The sequence below is a fragment of the Pseudoliparis swirei genome, chromosome 12 (assembly GCF_029220125.1).
Source record: "Pseudoliparis swirei isolate HS2019 ecotype Mariana Trench chromosome 12, NWPU_hadal_v1, whole genome shotgun sequence".
Lineage (NCBI taxonomy): Eukaryota > Metazoa > Chordata > Actinopteri > Perciformes > Liparidae > Pseudoliparis > Pseudoliparis swirei.
Genome location: NC_079399.1, coordinates 8,468,894 through 8,494,629, shown reverse-complemented (window position 1 = coordinate 8,494,629; position 25,736 = coordinate 8,468,894). Strand labels below are relative to the sequence as shown.

Below are 25,736 nucleotides of genomic sequence, written 5' to 3'. Positions count from 1 at the left end.
AAACAAACTATCACAACTCCTTTGATGATCTAGAATATTTTAAATACAGTACTGCATTGTCTGTAGAGGAAGAAAACACATCGCACGGTTACAGTAAACTACTACAAACTAGGTTTTACTGGATGACTACAGTAAATACATATAAAGATGTCTCTTGCACAAAGTTACCCGACTGACCCCAATTTACATTTGACATGTTGATGTATCGTAAGTTCAAGTCACTTTTGTTTAGCCCAAAAATAATAATAAAAAACTGCATTAGGATTTCGAAATAAGGCCAAAATGACACCAACACCAGATCAATGTTTGACTGTACAGCAGGAACAGAGACCTATAATATCAATGACCAGAAATACATTCACTGATAAATCAGGCAGACTGTGAGGCAGATCAGTAAATCACACAGTACATCACATAGTTGTTAGAGTTGAAGAAGTCAAATACATTCTTATCTTAAAAATAATGATAACAATGTGTTAAAATGGACACATCTGTATAGATTCTGGCTAATTCATAGATATTATCTGTGTACAAGAGAGACTGGGCCGATAATTATTAATGTTAACTGTTATAAATATAAGTACATTTAATTAAAATCAAAATAGCTATAAATATTCAGACACTTTAATTCGTAAATATCATGAGATGCAAACAGGCATTTGGCTTTATCAGCCTTCATCTCTGCAGCTGCAGTTTTATTCCCCACCACTAGAGCCTGCAGCAGCGTGATGACGTCACGGTACTCCAAGTCAAAAGCCCTATGGAGGCTTGTCTTCCTCGCCGGGTGCGATGGCGCGCGCCTGTAATCCAAGTTACTGGGAGGCTGAGTCTGGCGGAGCGCCTGAGCTCAGGAGCTCTGAGCTGCAGTGCACTATGCCGATCGGGTGTCCGCACTAAGTTCGGTATCGATATGGTGCTCCTAGGGGAGCCCGGGGCCACCAGGTCGTCTAAGGAGGGGTGCACCGGTCCAGGTCGGAAACGGAGCAGGTCAAAGCCCCCGTGCCGCTCAGTAGTGGGATCGCGCCTGTGAATAGACGCTGGAGTGCAGCCTGAGTAATACAGCGGGACCCAGTCTCTTTTACTCGGTTTAACTACTGTTGTGTTCAAATACACACAAACATCATATATTTGCTCCACGGAGCAGCTTTATCGGTGTTTCTTTATCTTCTTATTCACATGTAAAAGCCTCACTGACCATCTCTCCTGAGTGTCATACACTGCCTCCACCTGGAGAACACCTGCACCACATCAACCACACTATAATATATTGTATGACATCTTTCATACATTCTGGTTTTGACAAATAACCTTTAAAAGTATTTGTTTCTTTATTAAATTCGGTGACATACATAATTTCCTCAAACTAGTTTTCTTTACACGCCCAGTATTCAGTGCAAATCATGTATTTGGTCATTTACATTTTTTTCATATCAACTTAAGGATAACATGTTCTATTATGAGTTGAATTATCCTACGTAAATAAACAACTCCCTTGATTATAGACCATTTTGAATATAGTGCTGTATTGTCTGTCGAGGACACAGTAAACTAGGTTTTACTGGATGACTACAGTCAATAGATATAAAGATGTTACCCGACTGACCCCAACTTTAAATACTACATCTGAAGTATTGATGTATCATCAGTTCATGTTTATATATATGCCACCCAACAAAAAAAACGCATTAGGATTTAGAAATACGCCAAAAATTATCTATCAGGAAATACACTTCACACTAAACATTACGGTACCCTTTAATAACCTTTAACAGTATCTGTGTTTTGATTATATTCAGTATATGGCGTTAAAGTAAACCAAATCCCTGGGTATTCATATAAGGCATATTGCAAAGTGCTGTACTTAAGAGATACATTTGAGGTACTTTACTTTCTACCTCTAGGTACAATTTCTACTTTTCACTCCACATTTGTCTGGAAGCTTTAGTTTCTTTTCAGGTAAATAGTTAAAATCATTTATTTGGGGATTGTTTTTCTGAAAAACGCTTACTTCTTAATAAACTATCACACCTAATCTTTGATTCTCTAGAACATTTTAAATATAGTACTGTATTGTCTGTAGAGGAAGAAAAAACTTCTTTAAATTTACAATAAACCACTTACTTTCACAGAAATCTACTGTGACTGAGTTATGCCATCACATTACTTTGATTCAAAGTTGAAAGTACCAAAATAAAGTCCGTCATTGTGGTAACAAGTTCCAGAAACACATTTACAGCAGACAGTAACTCATCAAAAGAAAAACACATGACTGCATCAAATAGTATTTAATTTATTTGTCAATTACACTGGTTAAAGCTCGTGGTCTTCCGGGTGGTAAAGTTCGCTCATCAGTCGGTAGATGTACGACGGCGCGTGTCCTCCAATGTTGGAGATGAACAGTGTGATGAGCTCCGGTGGGACGTAGTCAAACACCGGACAGTGCACGTTCACCTTTGAGAGAATCTCACCTGAAATTCAAATTGTAAACTGTGAAGATGAACTTGACAACTATAATTCGACAAAAGAGAAACTCTTATTTTGAACGCTAAAAAGTCGAAAAGATGCCGATAAGCATTTTGTGAGGAATGACATTGTTACCTTCAGTGAAAGGAAGCACCTCGTGTGGAGAGACAAACTTGTGGAAGGTATCTTCTTCATTCGGGAACTGAGGACAAAAACAGTTTCGTCGTCATCTTACCGTCAGCGGAAATTCTGGATAACTGGCAGACGAGAGAGTCTTCTTACCTGAGGCGAGAGCTTGAACATGGGGGCACAAATAATCAGCGGTGTGGAGTGATGCTTGGCAGCCAGGGCCAGCGTGTGCGCCCCGTTAACGGCCCTCAGGCCACCGTTTGCCAGAACCGTCTGCGTCCCAATGATGACCTGAAACGAGATCCCCACGCGGGTCAACTCACACGCTCCGACTTGACCGTTTTCAAGTCTCCTGTGACGTTAATTACCTTATTAACGCGAGACATGACCGCGAATATGGCCGCGTCTGGAATGACGGTTGTTTCGATGCCGGCTTTTGAGAGACTGATTGCCATCTCGTGTCCCTGGTTGGAGGCGAACAAATACGGTACAAATCATTCCAACATTTATGTTTTCCCATCAACATATTTTCTAGTATCTTGTGTCTTTGCTGTGTTATTCCTACCTGGCAGAAGGGGGCGCACTCTGCCACGATGACGTGGAACTTGCGTTGTTTGCTTGCAGCATCTTTGAGGAAGGCCTCTGCTGTGCGAGAGCGGCCAATAGTCATGATGACCTCATTAGAGTGAATGTGCTCCAGGGCCTGCATCGCAATGTTGTCAGTTGTTCCCTCTGAAAAGTGGTGGAGGGAGAGAAAGCAAAAGTGTTAAACCTCACAGAGTAAATGCAGACTTTACTTCAGTTGAATTAGTAGTTACCAGCTGGTTTATACATATGTGAATGTCCAATCATTGCTGATGTGAAAAGTAGTCCCGAGAAGAAACAAAGTCCGCCGTGCGTGCTACATTGACCAAGAACGGCGATTTCTCCAGCTGCTGAGCTGTGCCTACATGTACCAGGATGCATTGGGCGCATTTATATATATATATATATAAAAAGAAAATATTCTTACACTTAGATAAATACAACCATACACTTCTGAAGTCAAAACGTCCATGAATATCAGCGCCCACACGCTATAAAAACACTAACATCTACACTCTCAAATGTAAAATCCTTGTCCATAGCATTCTCTGCACTCTTATTTTAGGGTGCTACGCGAGCAACGAGAACAGAGAGGTTTTCGAGCAGCTCCCGAAGCTGCAGCAGCACTCGGTTAGACATGTACATCACGGTAAAGTCCCTGCGATACGGAAAGGCAACAGACTTTGCCGCTGAGACAAAGAGAACATCGGTAACACCTGCAGGTGTTTTTCACACTGTATTATAAACTCGATAGTAAGATAAGGTTGAAAATGGGCAAATTCTCCCTTTAAAAAAAAAAACAGACATACCGAGCTCAGTCAGCAACTCATTGATGGCCTCGATGACGTTTGCTTTGAGTGCCGCGAAGTGCTGTCGGAAGTTCTCCTCGCTGAGTCCTCCAGAGGTCAGCAGCTTGTGGAGGGATTCCTGCTGGTCGGTCTCTTCACTGCTGCCTCGAGATCTTTAAGAAAACCACGAAGCAAATAAGCTCATAGAAAGAGGAGGTGAGCTATGCTCAGCAGGCACATTCATTCACTTCCATTAAGGTCACAGAGAAACAAACAACACAACACAAGTACTACGACAGCAAATACAATAACCAGAATGAGCTCAAAGGAAACACGGCCAGGTCACGACACACACATTGGCACCATCACTTTTGGGTCTAAACTATTCTAATAACCTTTACAATATTAAATTAATAAAAACCAAAACAAATGGCTTTACATTTTAATTTTTTGGAGACAAAAGCAAAATGTATCTTGTGAAAATTGAAACAATAATTCTAACAATGTTTAGATTGGTTCATGGCGTTGTCACCTGTTGAAAAGAGAATTCAATTCCAAAATGTCCAGTCAAAAATAATGGACGGGGCTTAGTTAATAAAACTTCACAGCATTTGCTCACGGGACTTTTCAGTATACGTGCCTCCTGTCTACAATTAATCCAGATCAGCGTTTGTATAATTATTGGCTAATGCGAGTGCGTAAAATCCATGATTGTGATCTATAACCTTTTCAGTGCAGTGATTCTATCAGATCTTCACCTGGCATATTCCTCTCGGATGATCTTCAACACCCGTCTGATCATGTTACCAACGGTGGTCTCTGAGGGCTGCGCGGCAATCATTCTCCTCCCCTCTTTACGGATTATTTCCATCAGGTCGCCTGAAACAGAGAACAATCGAGTGGAAATGAGATTTAACTGCTCAACCACTAATTTGTCCATTTCATTAATAAGTTACATGAATGGAGACGTAGCCCATAGCAACACTGATTGACTTTCCTGTAGTTTTCTCATTGCTTATATTATAATCAAAAGTTATGGTACCCTGCATGTTCACTCAACTGTCAACCTATATTTATTATACATACATAAAATATGAACACATATATGTATAGAACACACACACACACACACAATTATCAGTGTTTCCCCTACCATTATAACAGGGTGACGGCCCTGAAATCTCCACCCCGCCACCCTGTAATTTTCGTCTACCTACTATTGAAGTCAAGTCACCTCCCCCTCACGAATATCAAAGGCACTGACAAGTGACTTCCACCAGGAAACCTGTTTATACTTCATTTTAATATTATTAAAATAATAATAATATATATTTAAAAATAAGTAAAGTATATATTCTTTTATATCTTATTTCAAACATAGAGAATGGGTTTTTTCCCAGGGAGGGAGTGACAGGCGGCCACAATGTGTGTGCCTGTCACTTGGTGGGGGAAACCGAAGTGCTCGGAGGAAACCCACACTGACACCGGGAGACGTCTCTCCGTCGGAGCATGACTGCTACCGCTAGGGGTACTGCTATCGCACTGCTGGAAATCACTTCTAGTTATAGACTCTGGTTCGGTGCTCCGTGACGTCACTAGCGACATCACGGAATATATATATATATATATGAATGTATATATAAATATATATACTTATGTGTGTATATATGTATGTATGTTTATGTATGTATACACTACCGTTCAAAAGTTTGGGGTCATCCAGACAATTTCGTGTCTTCCATGAAAACTCACTTTTATTTATCAAATGAATTGAAAATTGAATAGAAAATATAGGCAAGACATTGACAAGGTTAGAAATAATGATTAATATTTGAAGTATTAATTTTGTTCTTCAAACTTCAAGCTCAAAGGAAGGCCAGTTGTATAGCTTATATCACCAGCATAACTGTTTTCAGCTGTGCTAACATAATTGCACAAGGGTTTTCTAATCAGATATTAGTCTTCTAAGGCGATTAGCAAACACAATGTACCATTATAACACTGGAGTGATCGTTGATGGAAATGGGCCTCTCTACACCTATGGAGGTATTTCATTAGAAACCAGACGTTTCCACCTAGAATAGTCATTTCCCACATTAACAATGTATAGTGTGTATTTTTGATTAATGTTATCTTTATTGAAAAAACAGTGCTTTTCTTTGAAAAATAAAGACATTTCTAAGTGACCCCAAACTTTTGAACGGTAGTGTATATGTACTTATGTCTCCCCCGTCGTTGTCGTCGTCACCTTTTTCACCCCTCATGAGTTTGCAGGTATGTGAACACCAACATGTTTCGAGTGTTTGTGTCGGTCGGTCCCGCCCCCCTGAAGCTGTAACACGAGGGGAAACACTGATTATGTTGGACACAAAATGATCGTTCAGATTATCACAAAACGACTGCTTTGAGACCACCACACTCCTGGTCTGTCAGATCAACATCTAGATTAAGTTTCAACACATTTTCCAAAACATGTTGAACAAAATGTAACTTTATTAGAAAATCTTTCCCTTGACCAACACGTAAGTCCCCGCTGTTGGGCTCAGACCACATCTTTCTCTCTCCACCTGTCGTTCTGGGACCCCTCAGAAGGATTCAGACTACTTTCACAAACACAGCGGCGTGACGTACCCGCGCTGCTCCAGCGAGCCTGCGCTGTGATCCGCCGGAGCAGGGCTGTCGTCTCCCGGGCGGTCTCCGCCGAGCCCCGCAGCGGCCCCGTGCCGCTCCCTCCGCGCTTCAGGTCGGACAGAAACGACTCGATTCTCTCCGTGAGGTCCGTTTCTCTGTCCGGGCCCGGCATGGTTGTTCCACACACACGAACCTGCTGTCGGTGTGAAAATGAGGCGCTCAACAGTTATCGGTCGAGCAGTGCGACGTTTAGACCAGGAAGCGCTTCAGGAGTACATCCGGGTCATCGGGACTACGCGTCATTTGATTGGTGGACCGCTGCACGAGCTATTGCATCAATTCTGCGGCGGTTTTTTTGACAGCAGCTGTAAACATGACAGGTTCGTCAAAATTTTTGACGCGCGTCAGAATACATGTTAAGTCAATGCAAAGCTGCGTCGAAGCTGCGTAGCTGCGTATTTCCCAGCGAGCAGCGCGTCGACGGCGTTTGAAGCAGCACGAACAGGGTTTTTGTCGGGGCGAACTGAGCGAACACAGCGAACAGACGCAGCTCGTTGACGCGCGAGTTGAATGTATGTATTTGCTTTTATTCTCGCTTGTTGTACTTTACTATCAACCAACCGCGCGCATATATGTGTTTCATGGAGAGATCTGCCGCCGTAGGTGGAAAAGTCTCAGAGACACGTATCAAAGAGAAGAAGAGCGAGAGAGCAGCGCAGTGGGAGTGCAGCTCGGTCCACTAACAAGTGGAAGTACTCTGCGGTCCTGTCGTTCCTCGACTCATTTATTACTCCGCCCCCGACGCGTCTGGTGTGAATACACTTTTTTCGACGCGCATCAAGACTGCTGCGTCAGACGCGTAGAGAATTTTTTCGACGCGTCCGGTGTGAACGCAGCATGAGACTTTTCCACCTACGGCGGCAGATCTCCTCTGCCATGAAACACATATGCCGGCGGTTGGTTGATAGTAAAGTACAACAAATAGCGAGAATAAAAGCAAATACATACATTCAAAACTTACCAGGTAGTCCGGCCACGCCCGACCTTGTTCCACGCTTTATCTTTATAGTCGGTTTCGGTAAGCATAAGAGCGTATCGTAAAGTTCGGCCCACAGACAGCACAGCGACACAATCTTTTCTTTTTTTTTTCAACCGGCAGGACGATGACGAGCGGAGCTGCTCAACGCTGATTGGCTGACGCGACTATGACTCACGCGTTTTTGCTGCCAAAGTTGGGAAATTTGAACTCGCGCGTCAACGAGCTGCGTCTGTTCGCTGTGTTCGCTCAGTTCGCCCAACATAAACCTCTGTTCTGCTGCTTCATACGCGTCTGACGCTGCTCGCTGGAAAATACGCAGCTACGCAGCTTCGACGCAGCTTTGCATTGACTTAACATGTAATCTCGACGCGCGTCAAAATTTTGACGCGTCCGGTGTGAACACACCATTATGCTGCGTTCACGCCAAAAGCGTTGCGCTTTAGGTGTGAACGCAGCACTACGAGTGGTTTTGACCGACCACCTTAAAGTTTGGTGTCGATGTGTTTTATTTGTCTATGTTTGTGTTTAACGCGACTGACAGTCAGAACAAGACACAGGTGTAATGCCCATATCTGTGACCCCTGCAGAATACGTCTCATTGAGTTTATATATATATATATATCTCATCTTTATCTTTCACTTAAAGTTGTATGATTCCATTTGTTTTCTAATGACACATTTTTGTATTCAGTTGTCTTTTTCTTGTGTCTTTTAGTTGTTTTAGTACTCTTAATCACAGGGACTCAAAACATACAATAAACTAAATAATGTAACAGCTAAAACTACACTGAGCACAAACCTGACTTTAGAGTCATTAAAAGAAGATTATCCTTCTTTTCTAATTTTTAGCCAGACTCAAGGCATGGCATGAAAGGATGACAATCTCAGTCCGTCAGCGGGTTTATCTCTAAATTTAGTCCACACTGAAATATTAGATTGGTTGCCTTGGTAGTTTGTATGCAACAGGTAAATTGTAAATTGATGGGAGTCTCTCTGGTCATCAAACTACGATTTTGCTTTATAAATAAATCATTGAATGATCCGTCAAATCCCAAAGATGTGTTGGTGAACTGAAAAGGTAATTGGGCAGTTTCTCCTGCATGGTTTCATTTAAATTATAATGAATGTTATATACAGTCTGGGCAATAATTACAATGTTGCAAGTGTCCTCTGATGGATCATATCCCAATCCAGGATGTCCAAAACCTGCCTCAAATCTAAACTGATGAGAGATTATACTTAGCATTGGTGACTTAACATAAATATTCCATGAGTTTTTGTTTTGTCCCACTAGTTCCATTTGTTAACAAGCAGCATGTAGCCTTCAAATGATGTGAAACAAAACCTCTTTGATGCATTAAAGTGAAAAAGTAGTCCACTAAGCTTCTGCTCTGTGGAGCTTTGAGGACATGGAGACACACTGTCCTGTACTACTGAGAAAGGCTTCCAGTTGTTTGTTTTGGACGGATTTGCTCAATTATCTCCTGCCATCGAGTTTGAACAAATTTACCATCATTTGTTTTGGATTATGTCATAGATAAGATTATCTATTAAACATTAGAAAATATTCTGATTATTTTCTATTTTACACTTTTTAAAACTTATTTCCTCCCGTATCATTTGGAGTCTATGACTCAACACTGATATTACAGCTTTGTGGGATGGTGAAACACCTTTCCGACCCCATATATTAGTATCACATGTAGGAAATACATGCTCGACTACCAAAACTAATGTAAATCCATCCAATATTTTATTGAATAAAATCAACACAAATTTACAAAATTTATCAGTCAACATAAAAATCATTGATTGCACACAATGCGCATTGTAAAAATGTACCCATGACAGATGCCGTAATTTAACCCGGTCAAAAACAATCTGAATATTTGCAATCACCCACATCCTCATGTAACCCAAGCCTCAGAAGTATTTACCAGAAGAAAAAAAAGAAAGACAAAAAAAGAGCACGCTGAATGGACCGGCACTGTAATTGGGAAGTGACATTTTGTAAATTGCGGAAGGGTCATTTAATTTACCAGTGTGTGAATAAGAGGAGCGCATAACTGAAAAGATATTTCAGAAAGTGTTTGCCAACATTAAACTTCTTGACAAAACCTCAAGACAAGAGCAACTTGCAAGTATATATATGAATCGTATCATAGAAGTCAGGCTGGTTATATTACTAATAGCCATATACAAACAATATAATAATGCTGCAAACTCCTTCCTAAGGACGAGGCGTTTGGTTTCTGGCTACTTTTGATTTGTGTCAAATTAATGTCCAGGCATTTCAAAAATAACTAGAACTTCCAAGACCTCAGAGAAGTGACCTTATTTATATTTGCTTAAGAGAATATTACCCTGACCGCTCACAACCACCCCAAAATATACCTGTAGAAGCAACTAAATAGCATTTACAAAATGAAAACAAACTAAAGACACGGTTAAATTTAGCTACCAAACATGTATGCAAATTAAGTGACATAACACAGAAGTTCAGCGGTTGCTAATTTTCTCCAAGTAACAACAAACCACTTTTTCAAATAGCCTTCACTTGATAAACGGGCACCAGGGATCTAGATTGCTTGGCATGGCAAAGAATGTGTACATCAACAAAAGGGCAAAAGACATTCGCAAATGGCACATCCATTCAAATTGAGCTCAAAATCAAACATCACTGTTCAACTGGTTGAAGGAACAAGTTCTTATTCTGTAAGCTGCAACATTCAAAACAGTGCAGACAGAACAGTGAAGTACAATGAAATGGACATATCTCACTAATGCAGTGACATACACCTCCCACGTCTCACAGTGCATTTCTCCCTACAGTGCTTTTATTGTTTCAAACTACGAAATAAGCAGGTGGATTTTTTCTTCTTTTTCAGAGGACAAACTTGAAATTGTGAAATCTAGAATTTGAGCCCCTGAACCCCTCTTGCTGTTGTATGCTGGAGCTAGTCCAAGGAGGGCGGGAGTTGGGATGTGTGGGCTGACTGGCAGGCGGCGCGCCCCGAGGTAAGGAGCCGCTCTACTCGATCAGTTTCTTCGCCTTGAAGAAGCGCCGCAGGTAGAAGACCTGCCATGTAGCCAGCCCAATGAGACAGCACATGGAGAATATGCTGAAGTACAGCACACGCGTGTTGGTGGACTCTGGAGGGTGGTGAAGAGAAGAGAGATAGTCGTGTTACTGGTCGAGAAATAATACTTTGTGTTCATTCAATGACCTAAACGACAAGACACGTTTATTTTTACTTCAATAATTTGAATCGGTCGCATGGTGCGACTGGGCAGCCTTTAAATTAATCCTGTAAATTGACCATTTCTCTTAAAAAAAAAAAAATTGGCCATTCTTCATAAGCCAGTACCTGCTTTTTGCTCGCACTGAATGTAGACCACGTGTCTTGTTATTGTAACTTTAAATTCAAATGAAGTTTATTCATCAAGATGACCATGTGTATAACCAACAGTGTTGAGATTTAGAAAGAGAATCAGCCGATGCCGCAGATGCCTAAAAGATGGAGACGATATGGTGGAACTGCTAAACAGTCAGCTATAATTTCTTAAATGTCAGATATCCATCTGAATATCCAAAAGTTGACTAATTGACCCGTTGCAATGTCCTGCCCCTCAAATGCAGAGTGGCCAATAATAGCGTGGCATTGGCCAACTCAGTCAACTATCCGTCTTTACTTCAAAGTCTGTTCTATAGTTTCAGATTTTTTGGGTAATGTAGCGCTGACAGCTAGATCGAGTAGCACAGAGGGGCGGGGCTAAGCAAAGCATTAATTGTATTCTTACCATTGGTGTCTCGCATCTCCTCCTCTCTCTTCTTCATGTAAGCGAAATCATTGACGATGGACTCCGACAGGTCCTCCAGTCGCCTCAGCTCGACCTCAAGGGGCTTTAGCTTTTCGACCTTGGCAATCTGGTGACAAAACAGAATTAAATCCACAGAAAAGTGACGCCCGAGAAGACGGGGGACAGAAAAAGAGCCACTCTTGAAGCCATTGTATACTTTGTCCAGCAGGTGTCAGTCGTAGGCCGAGTAATCTGGTCACGTGAATTAGTGCAATATCACAAATTTGCCTCAAGAAGGTACACCTTGTGCATTTGATCCAACTGTGGTTCGCCATTTACTCCTGCTCATTTAGGCTGCTGAGAAAGCTGCCTTTTGAAGTCTGGTGTGAAGTGAACAGCTGCACCGCCTGAGAAGGCGGAGCAGAAAATGGACCAACCACAGGAGAATGTGATATGAATGTGAGAAGAGTACACAATCCACAGCTAAAGTGTGAGCATTTTACAGAATACATCTTCATGTTGTGGTACAAGACACTTCTTTTCCTTCACTTCATGTCGAAGATTGTTGTTATTATTAATAATGGAAGTCCCATTGCAGTCTCAAACAATAACACTCACAACGACTATTGCTCTTTTAGCACGATTTGATGCCAACCATAAGAATCAACGTGTCGTCTGTAAACGGTTAATGACGCAGGACAGGTCACCAAACCTGCCCGGTGACTAGGTTACCAGTCAGTCCATGTGACTTGCGTTTACAACTTTTGACACTTTGTTTTAACCCTATATGGACAACAAACACGCTTCATTCTCGCTTTCATCTGAACCAAACTGTTGCCTTATATTGTGCTGCAGCCCTAAATGTGGACATGTTCCCTTTGTGAATCTTGGTTTGCAAAATCTGCCTGACTTCCAGCATCTGATGCCAAGTAGTCTCCAACATTGTGCAAGACGGGGACTCCTTGTTCAATATGGCATTTACTGAACAGATTGTATTTCCCCCCCCAAAAGGAACACACCCATCTACGTAGGTAGATACAATTTGAGCTCCACCCTCAGTCCTTTAGAAAGGCAAGCCCACTTCAGCTCTCCCTGAACATCCACCCACTCAGGAGGACAGAACGTCATGTTGGTGCAACACGAGTGGGAAGGGGGCGATTCTCAGCTCGCAGGACTTCATCACTGTGCTTATTATTATGTGTTGCCAGAGGCCGTCACAGTGCAATCCATTCTCAGAAGAACCACCAAGTAACGGAAGCGATGATGCACTACGATGTGTAATATTGAATATGTCAAGTAAAAGGACCTCCTCCACTGATTTCCATATTTTACTCAATGGGACACCTTGACGTCAATATATTACGACAATAGCTACTTGGGAATGCCACGAATCTGCACAAAGTACTCACATTGCTGCCACCGGGAAACAAAGAGGAGCAATATACGACACAAAGAGCATAAATAAAACAGACAAAACAACTATCTCTCTAAAGACATAGTGGGTCTACCTGACCAGAGTAAAATGGTACCCTGTGCTTGTTCTCCTTGTTTTAGTTGACAAAACCCGGTTGGTTGCCACTGTGCAGTGCTCTCATATGTTGGTTTCAGGTGACAACGGACAACGCTAAGCTTCCACCCTTCGGTTCCCCCTCAGTTCAACACTATTGTACTGTTTACGCTGTTGTTAAAAGCCGCTGATAGGTAATCGAAATTATCCCAATCTTGTATTATGCACCTTTAATGTGACATAAATGTTCCGGCGCAGTACATCCTGCAGTTTACACAGCTCAACATTATTTATTCTCCTCATAACCACTGCTTATTTACATATTGTATAAGTTACAGGAAAAGGAATGTGTAACTTTTGCTTCTGAACTGATTTAGTTTGATAAGATATTTTGATAAATGATGGCCGTTATCCTGCCTCAGGGTATAAATGCAAATGTAACCAAATGAAAACTTCAATTTTGTATTGAAGACAATTAAGAGCCCTCTAACACTTCCACAGTGCTCGGAAATGTATTAAAGTGGAACAGCTTACTATTTTTGTGTATTGTGATACTGTAATACACTTGCTGCAACGAGTGCCCCACATCCAGTGACCTTGTCTCCAAACTGCAAGTCCTTATCTGCTCTATAGGGACCATTCCAACAAGCAAGCAAACTGTCGGGACTCCAACACCTACCTCTTCATAGTTTTTAGCCTCCACTCCATGCTTCATGTCCAGATTGACCAGCTGGTCGGGCACTCTTCCAGTCCCTGTTTAAAAAGAGCAGAGAATCTAGCACCAAAGACAAATAACTGAAAAACAACATTTAAACTTGTGTTCATTCACGATGCTGTGTAAACTTAGTTCCAGAAAAAAACTTCAATCATTCCTTTAAAATACTTTACTTATCCTTTTCTGAACTACTGTGGAAATTCAATTCATTACACACACAAACGTTTTTTATACATATGTATATTTGCCAGTGAATGAATAATTAGGGCTGGCTTTTGACCAAAGACATTCTTAGTCAACTCACACTCATAAGATGTTGAAAACTAAACAATTAGTGAATCTGCAAAACTAAGTTCATCCACAAAGAATTGCAAAAAATAAAAACTTTAAATATTACGATTACCGGCGATGTGAAAAAGTCATTCAGCATGAAAAGTAAAAAATTACCAATCAACTAAAAGAAATTAGTTGACAAAGACCAAAAGGACCAATTATTCAACAAATTGACTGAGAAGAGGCAGAACTAAGAATTACAAACATATTGACTTTGGTGAGTGAGAAATTAATGATCACGTTGCGTCTGTGAGCTGGCTGGTTATGGGGGATAACACTTACCCATGGGTGATTTGCTCTCAAAGCACACCTCAAACATGTCATAGTCCTCAGTGGTGAATGCAAACTTCCCCTTAATTGCATCTTCCTTAGAGTAAAGAGTGTGGCCGGTGGAATCTGTGATCTACAAAGTTAAAGAAAATTATTAAATAAAATATCTGTCTGTGGATTTATTATGTTTCGATCACACTCAGCATCATTTAAAAAGAGAGCAAGCCCTCAATCATTCATTCAAGATGGTTATTGCTGCAACAACTGACAGTCAAAACATTGCCATTGGTTGAAGCAACTCAAATAGTAGGATTAGCAGATTTTCTCTTTTTAAATTATATATATATATATATACACATATATACAAAATTGGTTGCATAAATCAAACAATTTAATCTTGGGCTCTGGGTATTTACACCTTTTATAGATTAAACTATTATATAATAAAACAAAGTTACTTGCAGTCCCAATTAACTGCATACAAACTAGTGTAAAACATTAATCAAGGAGGTAATCACCTCATTAATATCAGGAGAGGTGATGTATATTTGGCAGCTGTTACAATATGAAAACTTACAACATCTTTTAATAGAGTAAAAAGTAACGATAATTTCTTAAGAAACTGTGGATAGGCCACCCTCGTCTGCTGCATGGAGGAAATCGTAATCCCTAATTTCTTTAAAATAACAATGACGTGACATACACGAGGCTACAAGCTGTCGGTGACATGCCGAGGTCGCTCACGTCGGTCCTGTAAGACTGACGTGTAACAGCAGCAGAGCCTGACAGAGGCGGCTTTACGCCCCACCATGAAACACACAACTCCAGTCACACAAACACCACAACGGGTGATACAAGCAGTGTTCATTGGCGTCAGGGTCATTTTATTATCCCGTAAACAAACTACATTTTCAACAGTAGTGTGAGCGCATTGACGTTAGCTGCCGATTAGCAACGGCAACCAGGAAGACGAGTTTTTGGGGCCTAGATTAGCTTCAATGCTAACAACAGTTGTCACATAATTCAGCCGCCCTCGTCTTTCAGTTGAGACAGTTTCAAATCACACGAGATGGATTTAATTTGTAATGTGTTGCGTAACTAAACACGAATGTGAACAAAACGGGAGCCACGTCGGCCTCGGCACAGACGGGTCAGGTCCACGTTAGCTGACCGGAGGTCTCCGTTTACCTTCAGATTAGTTTTGGTGTTCGCCTGTTCGGTAATTTCGTACTCCCCCGTGACGAGCACGTCTTTGTGGATCTCCTCCCGTAGACACTTTCTGGAGTTGACCGGTAAAAAGAAAGAAATTGAAAATACGGATTCGATAAGAACCGGTAACAACAGTAGCGCAGCGAGTCGAGCCATGGCTACCCTCCTCAACCGACCGACCGACCAACCAGCCCGTGCCAGCCAGCCAGTTTAATACCAAGTTCCAGCTCACACAACCGGCTTCAACGAGCCCTCTAGCGCCGCCGCTGGCCTGGAGGAACAACTGCCGCCTCTTCCCCCGTGAGGTTTCACTGGGTTCAACCTGTGTGTCCTGGACGTCTGGAAGTCCCACGTTGCCTTCTCATTAGTTCGGCCTCGCCTGTGAGTGGTCTGTAACTTCACTGGGGAACAATTTAATTGCCAAAATGTTCTAGAGATTAGAAAAATTTGTGTAGAAGTGCAGTTTGAGAATTTGAATTTGTTCTCATCTAAAAATAGTTCCTGCTCAAGTGTAATCCCTATAGCACCCATCATGGGAGAGATGGAAGGGTGGGATGCTTTTTGACAGGTTCAGGTGGCACAAGGGGTGGCTGATGACCAGGGCTGACACTGCAACAGGGACCACCATAAAATATAGCCAAAGTCTAAAGGTCACAATTCATTTACTAGAAACTATCAAACAGATCTCTGCTGATTTAGACAGAACCCAGAAAGGAAACCTGAAGTAGAGTGTGAAATACATGCAACGCCAGAGAGACATCATGTGTATAGTCTGTGACAGGGAAGAGCTCAAAGACTTCACCCAGAAGTTAAAGAAAGTACAAGTACGATGTTAACATTCAACTGAACAGAGACCATATTTGAACGGACTTCTGGTTTAAGATCTTACCTTCAACAGGTGACGACACCTGAGTTAGCCCTGACAACATAAGAGGGCCTATGAGTTTAGATTATTTTGACATTGCGGCTTGTTAGCACACAACAGTGTTTACATCAGGTGTATTTCTAGTTTCATGCTCCAAATGGGGACAACCTGATCTCATATTTTCAAAAAGGGGACAAATGTAAAAGAAACAATACATTTTACACTCCTCCTTAATATATGTCCCATCACCATCAACGGCACACAGTACAAAGTTATGCAATAGAATAACATGTAGTGGGTTTAAGGTTATAGGCTCCAAGAAGATTATTTTACAAACAACTTCATTACTGACACAAAAACAAAGATTTTGAGAAAATATTCTACTGCTCTTTCATAGACTACTGTACATTTATGACCCGGGGCCCCCTCGTGGGGAAAAACAGCTCTATTCCTGAAAATATATATGGGAGTGGCAGATTGTGGGAAGTCCGCATGTAATCTCAATTCATGAAAAACACAGCAGAATGAGCCAGTGCTTCTACTTATTTTACAGAATAGCAATCTTATTTGGGAGTTTGCTGCATTTAATATCTTTCTAAAGAGAGACTTACAGACTGTCTACAAGTCTCTTTTTTGAAAGATATTAAGTACAGCAAACTCCTAAATAAGACCCCTCAGGGTCTGGTCTGTTGCCTTTGTGATCACGGTAAATCTGGGTTACGGAAAAGACATATCATGTTCCGTCGGTGTTGGCTGGGGTATTTCTGAAAAATCCCCAAAGCTATTATTTTTCTGTCAGCAGCTCCTGGATTACCCAATTACATATGATAGGGCTGTCCAGTTTCCAGGGAAACATCCTTGGTCCTGATACCGCACAATGATGCGAGGAAACGCTGCTGTGTGGGGAGTCTGGCACTACATGAACCGTAATTACTGGATTGAGAAATCCCTTCAGTCGTGTTGTGCGTCAAATAACCGCTAAGAATAGCACGTCACACACTCCTCTGGAGATCTAAGGCTGGAAATAAAATTCATAAAACTTTCACATACGTCACTATGACCGATCTAAATTTGTACATCTTTTGATTGACTACACTAAAAGATGAACGTCACACATGCCAATCAAATCTGATTCTGTTTGTAACCACTTTCTGTGATTTTCAATAGTATGTTTTGAACAGGGGCGAGGTGCAGTGTGTATACTTCAATATTGACCACCCTTTTTTTTATCACCTCTGGTCACTGATATAATGTTGCGTGTCGCTAAGAACTACTTTACAAGGTGGAATACTTCAACACACCCTCCAGTCAAAAGCATTGTTATCGCCTCATGATGCTGAAAATACAAACACAAATCAGACCAAACAAATGAAAGATATCCGGGGATGGATTTCTGTGAAGATGGAGCCGAGCCAAGCCGAGGTCTTGTCATCGTGGCGCGTTTCATCATCGCTGTGCTCACAACTACACCCAGGCAGAGGAATCTCTGTCTGCCTCCCTCCTCTGCTATCCTCATATCCTCATCATGTTCTCCTTCCCTCCTCCTCCTCTCGCCTCGCTCTTCCTTCCCACCTCTCTTTCTACCAGGCGTACGCTGCCTGGTTCCTCCCTTGGGTTGCAGCACCGACGCAGGTTGGCGTCATAGTGGTCTAATTTTACCGCTGTTGATGCTGATGTTAAAAGAAGCAATAGGCACCTGCTATTTCTGCTGCTACGCCATCTCCCTGGAGCCGGCAAAGAGGTATTAATAGACAGAGTTATTAACAAAATACTTTAATCTTTTTTATGTTGAACTTTGGAAGAGCAGGCCAGTATCCAGACAGGAAGCACAGTAGGAGCAGCTGGTATCTTGGCTGTGTTGCACAAAAAAAAAGGTGCGTCTACACTGGAAGGGAACAGACGTCAGAGTAAGTTAGTTATTGTGCGACGGTAGTCTTCCACCTCCCTAACATGCACACAGCACCCGTTTCCTGTGCGTAGCCGTTTAGCAATACGCCTTCCGATGATTCTTCATATGGTGAAATATTGACAAAATGAGCAAGTGAGGTGGACGGATGACGAGTAGACGGGAGTGGTAGGAAAGATTTGATGTCTTACAATAAAAAGACATTGCTGAATCACCTGATAAGATAATAGAAACATATCATCAGGTAGTTGGATTCAACTCAGCAGAAAAGTAGACCTATCATTTTATTTAAAATAAATAATAAATGCGTGAGTGATGGTCTTCATGTTCGGCCTTCTGAATAACAGTTTTCTATTGAGGAAAGATGGATCAGTGTATACAGGGCCAGACATAATCTGTAAGAGTACATGCACCTGAACCATGAAGCTGAGGTGAAATAAAGCCCCCACATGGTCTAAATAATTTGAAAACCGTACAGAGAAGTTAACAATTAAGACGGAAGTAAAAAAGCTGGTGCTCACAATTGCACATCTTGTTTTCGTTGTGTTTCTGGGAGAAAAAAACAAGACCATTCAGGCAGGAGATAGCTGATAGTAGTCTATACATAATCACAGTGTTTGCCTGCTACACAATTAGCAAATAAATTTTCTCAATCACCATGTACCAAATTAAGTATTTACCTCATCCTATTGGTCCACAGCCTACCAACATAGGGCTTCCTATTGGATAAACATACATGTCAATCAACTGTTATTGAACAATACCACACATGTGACCTGCTCATCCTTCATGGCACATCAGTATTCGGTTTGGTCCAGCTGTGCTTCCAGAAGAGGTGCATTTAGAGTCTGCTTCGTGGGAATGAAGTGTACGAACAGGCTGTTCACACGCACACGCGCACGCGCACGCACACGCGCACACACACAAACACACACACCTACACACACACACACACACACACACACACACACACACACACACACACACACACACACACACACACACACACACACAGCTAGATAGTGGTTAGTCCCAACTGCTGTCCGTGTCTTTCGAAATGATTTCCGGACACTCCGAGAGGACAGAACGACGTAGGTCGTGGTTAAAACGTTGCTTTCGTATTCTATGGCGAGTTGTCTTGTGTAACCGCATACGTGTGCAGCGGGTGTCTTGCAACCAGCTGAGCACGGAAGAACACCACATCTTATCGTTCAGGAACGTCATGCCGGTCGTTTTTTCTCTCATCTATTATCCAATATGCAAATCAGAGTTTTTTCCTCAGACAAATTCCAGAGACAGACACTTACATGTTTGTCTTTTAGTGGAAGAAGCCCGTCTGCATTCTGCTGCTACAGAAGCGGCAGCGAATCTCAACAGGGTTCTATATTTGGGCACGGAAGTCCGACGTCATCGCGCTATGTTTGCACATTTGAAAAAAATGGAAAGAACGCACTGACGTAGGATCCCTGACGTGTAGTTAACCTTGGCAACAGACGGAACAATAAATAAAGCCAGTGGAGCTGCAGGAAAAAGACTGCGATCCCTTATGGAGGCTACATTTAGGCATTATTTTAATTGTCTGTTGAATAACACCGCCATCCTATCTCTCCCCAGAGAAAATGTGTATGCATTATATGTATATAAAATGAGGAAAGTATCATAGCTTCAACCACACAGGAAATTTCATTTAAAGATCACTATTTTTTATTTACATATTTTACAAACAACATTCTTCTTCACTCTATGTAAAAAAATAAATTTAATAAATTATAACCACTCATGTTTTCACAGAAAAGACCATCATGGTTAAGACAAAACACATCAGTTTTAAGTTTTTTTTCTTCTTTCTTTTCACAAACAGTTCACAATTATTCTCACATTCCATCAACCAGAAAACAAACTGGATCAATAATAACTATTGCTCTGAACACAACACTACAACACGTTTTGTTATCTATAGCACCATTACAATCATATGAACTCAATACGACTAGGTGGTATTAGTTGAAACATGCTTTTTAAAACTTGCTACATCGGTGTAATAGGCAAGTATATATTAAGGCAAATAAAATTGTAAAGAATTTGCTTCCTGGTAAAAGTCCTTTCAATAGTCCTGTGCTCTGCACATCTATCTCGTACACATGTGCTTGATAGGAAGTCCACTTATTGTTGGGAGAGTATTTAAAGGGCCAGCAGGGTTGGGGAGCTGAGGGAATCAGAGGACTGGTCGTTGCTGCCGCTTCCTCTCCTGTGGGCGATGCCACAGGTGGGGAAGGTCTCTGCCTCTGGGAAGGTAAACACAAAGGATGATGTGTAGGTGGTGCATGATGGTGTGCAGGTGACCACGGGCGTGCACAGGGACTCAAAGTCACTGTTATTGGCTGAGGCGTGAAGGTTCTCCCAGTCCTGAGTTGTGTAGAGGGTGTTGGACAGGTCCACCTCCGGCACTGACCGCGCCGTCTCCGTCTCCATCTCCGTTTCCATTTCCGTCTCCTTCTTTGCCAGCAGATCCAGAGACTCCTCCAGGACGGAGGAATCCAGGTCTGAAATCTTGATCGCGCTGCTGGAGAAGATGGAGTTGGAGGTTGAGGTGAAGGTTGGCTGACGAGAAGCGATAGGAGTTGCCTTTGAGATGATGGTCTGTGTCGACATCTCAGTGGAGAGGCAGGGGTGGGACATGGAGATCACGGAGAAGTCGGTGTCCAGCGCTGAGGGAATTTTGCAGATGGGGTGATGGGCAGCCAGAATGAACTCAAGCCTTTCCTTCTCCTTTAGAAGATTAGAAATATCGTTCTGTATGCTGGACTTCTCATCCTCGAGCTGATCGGTTTCCTGCAAGGAGGAGAAAAATAGAGGAAAGTGGCATTAGGCTTGGCTGTTGGATATTATTACCATTAGCTGAGGCGAGGAATACATTTGGATGAATGATGGTAAATCGGTGGCATACTTACAGCTTGCAGAGTGTCTGTGAGCTCTCTCCTCCTGTTGCGGCATTTTGCTGCTGCCTGCTTGTTTCGCTCTCTGCGAACTGTTTTCTTCTCATCCGCCATAGGTGTCACCTGCACATAAAACAAGAAAAAGTTAGGCCTCCCGCTCTGTGAGAATTAATACACTGCAATATGGTAGTTACCAAATATTATGCAACACCCGGTAAGATGATAATTACCTGTTCCATTCTGCCCCTCTTGTTGGAGTTATGCCCCCTGGATGAAGACCTCATGCCTGGTACAGAGTATGCAGGGCTAGGGCTGGAGCTGTAGGGGGGAGCTCGGTGAGAAGGGGCCACTGAGGAGATCAAAGGGTGGACCAGCCACTGCAGATCGGGGCTTGATGAAATAGCTGTGATGGTGGGGATGAAGGAGGCACTTGATGCTGTCAGGTCGGTGAAATCCTGTAGGCAATGAAGCAAAGGGATCATGAGCACATGTGGTAAACTGTCAGGATGCAGCACGGCGGGATGGTCTATAAAAAGCCGGGGGGGTTAAAAATATCCATGTGATGTCAACTGTGACGTTGCAGTCGCTCTATGGGGTTTCCAGGTGGTTGAATGAAGCCGCCTCGAAGTGTGTACAGCGCCGATCAATAGGCTATTTCAAGCACAACTGGGCATTGGCTATTGAAATTGTTCAATCAGCTTAGAATGATTATTTTAAATCTTATATTTAAACATTACGAAAATAGTTTAGTCAGGGCTAAAGTGAGCGGTATACATTTCCAAGTTGTATTCAAACAAATACACTTGAATATCATATTGACATTCTTATTAAAACATATATATATATACTATTTGACTGGACATACCTGAGATTGGGGAGATCCCATGCTGGAGTAAGATCCCGCTGGAGACGGGTAGTATCCCAGAGTGTCCCCGGAAGGAGAAGCGGTGCTGCAGCGAGAGGAGGAATCGCACTCCGTGTTGAAAGAGGTAAACATCATCTTTCCCCCAAAAGAACAAGTCGGGAGATCCAGACAATTTAAAAAACTTGAGGAAATTCTTTCGTAGGATTGGGAGAAACTACCAAATTCAGCTCCCGATGTTATTTCTCGATGTAGACGATTTGCTAGTTAATGTTTGAGTGTCGACTCTGAGATCTCGCTGTGGTTTTATAGCCGAACAGGAAGGACCGGTCAAATGACGTCGGTAAAAGGGGAGCGTCCTCACGGCACCGGGAGGGAAAACACATCAAAATACTCACATGACAACGCGGCAGCAGCGGCAAATCCTGCTTGCACGTCGTTTTAACATACACACAAATGATTATTCATGTGTGCGGTTTAAAATGTAAACTTTTAAAAATATTTTTGAAACTCACCTCGAGAAATGGAATATTCCAGAAACGGGATCCCCGATACGTAATTGTCCTAATATGGTGCATCCTGTAAAAGGGGCGGACCTTGCTGGGAAACACACCATCTGAGATTGGCCAACAGCGACATGACGTTATGTAAGACAACAAACACAACGGCTGTTGTGAAAAGTGAATTGTTGGTTAATGGTGAGCTAAAGTACATCATACACGGCAAAATAAGTCACACATTTGAACATGCAGATCCGTCTGTTCTGAACTGAGTACAAAACAACAACTTTCAATTTCAATAGTTAGTATCTTAATGCTTATGCTACGACAAATTTCCTCTTGGGGATTAATAAAGTATATATCTATCTATCTATCTTATGTATCAAGGACATGTGTATGATATAGCAGGCTTATTTGAGTTTTAAATTTTTAAATTTTACATCTCTTCCTAAAAGAAACTTTAATGTAACCCACATACTTTATTGAATAAATTGTGGTTGGAGGAACTCTTGCATTAATCAGGTATAAGTGCTTGTTTTAGATGACTACTGGAGAGCTCCACCAACTCAACTCAGCTACCTCCTACTGTCATGGTCATATGCTCATCATAGCAGAGTTTAGTTTGTCATCACTAACACTTGTCTTCATTGAATATAACGGTATACCCTCACAGTCGATGTCACTGGCTGACTGCTGCATGCTCAAAGGCCCACGACATGATTCTATTCAAAAAGTTTCTGCAAAGCGAGGTAAACACCTGCTGAACTGAAGACATATATTTGAAACCATGCATGAAAACACTGCAAACATTAAAAGGGAAGCATGTTAGTTCAGATTAATTTTGAATTCAGATGTTTGATTTATGTTGTTTGAGTTTTTAAAGGTTACAATTAAGTGATAACTATGGTTTTAAAACTGGGTTTTAATTTGTTTTATTATGAATTTGATCTCTAACTGAATTGAATTAGAATGGGATAATGCAACATTCATAATTTGGATGAAATTCAAAATAGCCAACTCAACATACATTGATACATGTTAGAGCAGCATGACGTATGTGTATTCTTCCCCGAGGCAGTGCTTGTACCTTGTGCGCAATCCATGGGTGCGGTTTAGAGCAAGCTGATAACTGGTTTGGTATGACGCAACAGCAGTTGGTTTTTCTCAGGTGTGTCGAGGAGATCCCTTAAGGCCAAGGGAATCCTCATGATGTATAACAAGCTACGTGAATCCCTAAAATGCAACTTTCACACAAAGACAACATTTTAAGTTGATCTTCAAATCAAGTGTTTAACTTAATAATTGCTTTATAATTTCCATGCATGAAGTTATGTTAACAAGCCTTAAAAGCAAAGAGGACATATAGAACAACGTGTGTCAACATCTTGTTTGCAGTTTTATGTGTCAGCATCTTGTTTGCAGTTTTATGTTTACGAATCATTTAAGCTACGAATGAGTATATAAACTGGGGCCACAATTCACAAAATGTGCGTTCCATTTTCCTCTTTTCCTTTACATTCCTGGGTCGTTCAGGGAATGCCCTTCACTATCAAACAGCATATAAGCAACAGGCTGGCTGTTAAAAAAATTAATTAAGGATAGGAATATTATCAACATGACGTTAAACAAGGTGCACGTTCAAATTCAATTGTTATTTGTGTCAGAGTGCATGGATTTAGGTTAAAACAATTATGTTGTGTTTCCCGCGCTGGTGTTTTGTTGAACATTCCTGGTTGTCGTAGCAACACTCCACCCCTTCACGTTCGTGACGTCCTCGTTTTGCATAGCAACAACGATCGTCTATGTTGTGATGACGAATCACCCTACACATAAAATAAAAACCGACTCCGCGAGGAGGCACAACACAAAACATAATGACGTTTCTGGTTCCAGGAAACGCGGTCAGAGGGAGAGCTCTGTCTGTGTCGTGGCTCTCAGACAGAAACCTCCCCTCCGTGTGTGTGGAGCGGCGGAATGAAATACATCAACCCGTTTACCTTGTGGATTGTTTGAGTATTTTATTTGACTGGTTGGCAGGAGAAGCAGCTTCGAAAACGGCAATTAACTAGACTATCAGTTTATAACAGTGTGTTTAGTTATTTAGAGTGAACACAATTATAATCTATACATATATTTAGAATTTAGCGTTGCACATACGGCAACAAACATAATAAGTTAGGCCTAATTATTGACCATGATATTAATAACCTAACAAGATAAATAAAAACACAAAGAATGGTTAATGCTGAGATAGCCTATTTAGAAAAACTTACATTTTTGGGAAAGCATTTGGAAATGTAATGACTTACACACACTAATTTGCCCTATATGCCTATATCCTACTAATGTATTTATATTATAACGGATTGGTAAAAAGAGAAAAAAAATCTCTCTCTGAATAATTCACAGGAGCCATTATCTCTTTCCTTAATTTGCATGAACTGATGTCACTGAGTCTAAAAATAAACTCCGGTCTGTGCATATTCACGCTCAAGTTGCTTTGATGAAAACAAGTCTTTGAGCTATAGTGAGGGGGTTCTGCTGTTATGCCCGACCTTTGAACCCTTCTGGGCTTGAGCCGCCGGCGACTGAATGGGCTCAAGTCGACCACCTAATGATGTGCCAGTAAATAAACCCAAAAGGGGCCTGTGCCTGCCGGGAAGCAGACGAGAGCGCAGCCCCTCGGAGCGGGGAGAGGCCCCCTCCGTTCACTTCAGTGATCCGTCAGGAACTCTGAAGCCATCATATCCAGCCCATGAAATCCCTATGGGGGGAATAGCGCTCACATAACCAGTGCCAACAAAACGCATCATCAGATCGCTGTCGAAGTGAAATAACCGAAATTATCACTGCAACAACAAAACAAAATTAGCCACCAAATTAATCGAAATAGCATATAAGTAGAGTCCAACATGTTCAACCCTCTGCAATAAACCAATAGATGTTAGGATTAATTATTGCATTTATTGACCTATATATCTGGAGGCATGCGGACATGTCCGCATGTCTACAGCCTGTTTTTAAGTGGAGGAGTTTGCTCTCTTCTTCTCGTCCTAAAAGTAGCACTATGACGCTGTTATCAGCTACAATGCATGACGATCAGCGCATGTTTCACTTTCTTTTGTGACCGTGAGTGAGTGGGCCACACACAACCCCACACGTCCGTCTGCGCGCTCTCTGTGCACCACAGCGCGCCC

The 25,736-nt window shown here is 41.8% G+C and overlaps 3 protein-coding genes across 3 annotated transcripts; all 3 read right to left on the bottom strand.

Moving 5' to 3' along the window:
- Nucleotides 1–2,270: 2,270 nt before the first annotated feature.
- Nucleotides 2,271–6,852, bottom strand: eif2b2 (eukaryotic translation initiation factor 2B, subunit 2 beta). The gene is made up of 8 exons (XM_056428251.1): nt 6,597–6,852; nt 4,724–4,844; nt 3,987–4,138; nt 3,158–3,324; nt 2,961–3,056; nt 2,746–2,883; nt 2,599–2,665; nt 2,271–2,468 (listed from the first exon to the last, which is right to left on the bottom strand). Exons 1-8 carry the CDS (start codon nt 6,766–6,768, stop codon nt 2,311–2,313), a joined length of 1,071 nt encoding a protein of 356 aa, XP_056284226.1. The 5' UTR covers nt 6,769–6,852; the 3' UTR covers nt 2,271–2,310.
- A 2,514-nt stretch (nt 6,853–9,366) lies between these two features.
- On the bottom strand, nt 9,367–15,656 carry tmed10 (transmembrane p24 trafficking protein 10). The gene is made up of 5 exons (XM_056428693.1): nt 15,450–15,656; nt 14,274–14,394; nt 13,623–13,696; nt 11,437–11,563; nt 9,367–10,788 (listed from the first exon to the last, which is right to left on the bottom strand). The coding sequence occupies exons 1-5, from the start codon at nt 15,624–15,626 to the stop codon at nt 10,667–10,669; spliced, it is 621 nt and encodes a 206-aa protein (XP_056284668.1). The 5' UTR covers nt 15,627–15,656; the 3' UTR covers nt 9,367–10,666.
- Nucleotides 15,657–19,928: 4,272 nt separating this feature from the next.
- On the bottom strand, nt 19,929–22,271 carry fosab (v-fos FBJ murine osteosarcoma viral oncogene homolog Ab). The gene is made up of 4 exons (XM_056428219.1): nt 22,043–22,271; nt 21,408–21,632; nt 21,193–21,300; nt 19,929–21,073 (listed from the first exon to the last, which is right to left on the bottom strand). Exons 1-4 carry the CDS (start codon nt 22,175–22,177, stop codon nt 20,423–20,425), a joined length of 1,119 nt encoding a protein of 372 aa, XP_056284194.1. The 5' UTR covers nt 22,178–22,271; the 3' UTR covers nt 19,929–20,422.
- Between the last annotated feature and the right edge of the window lie 3,465 nt (nt 22,272–25,736).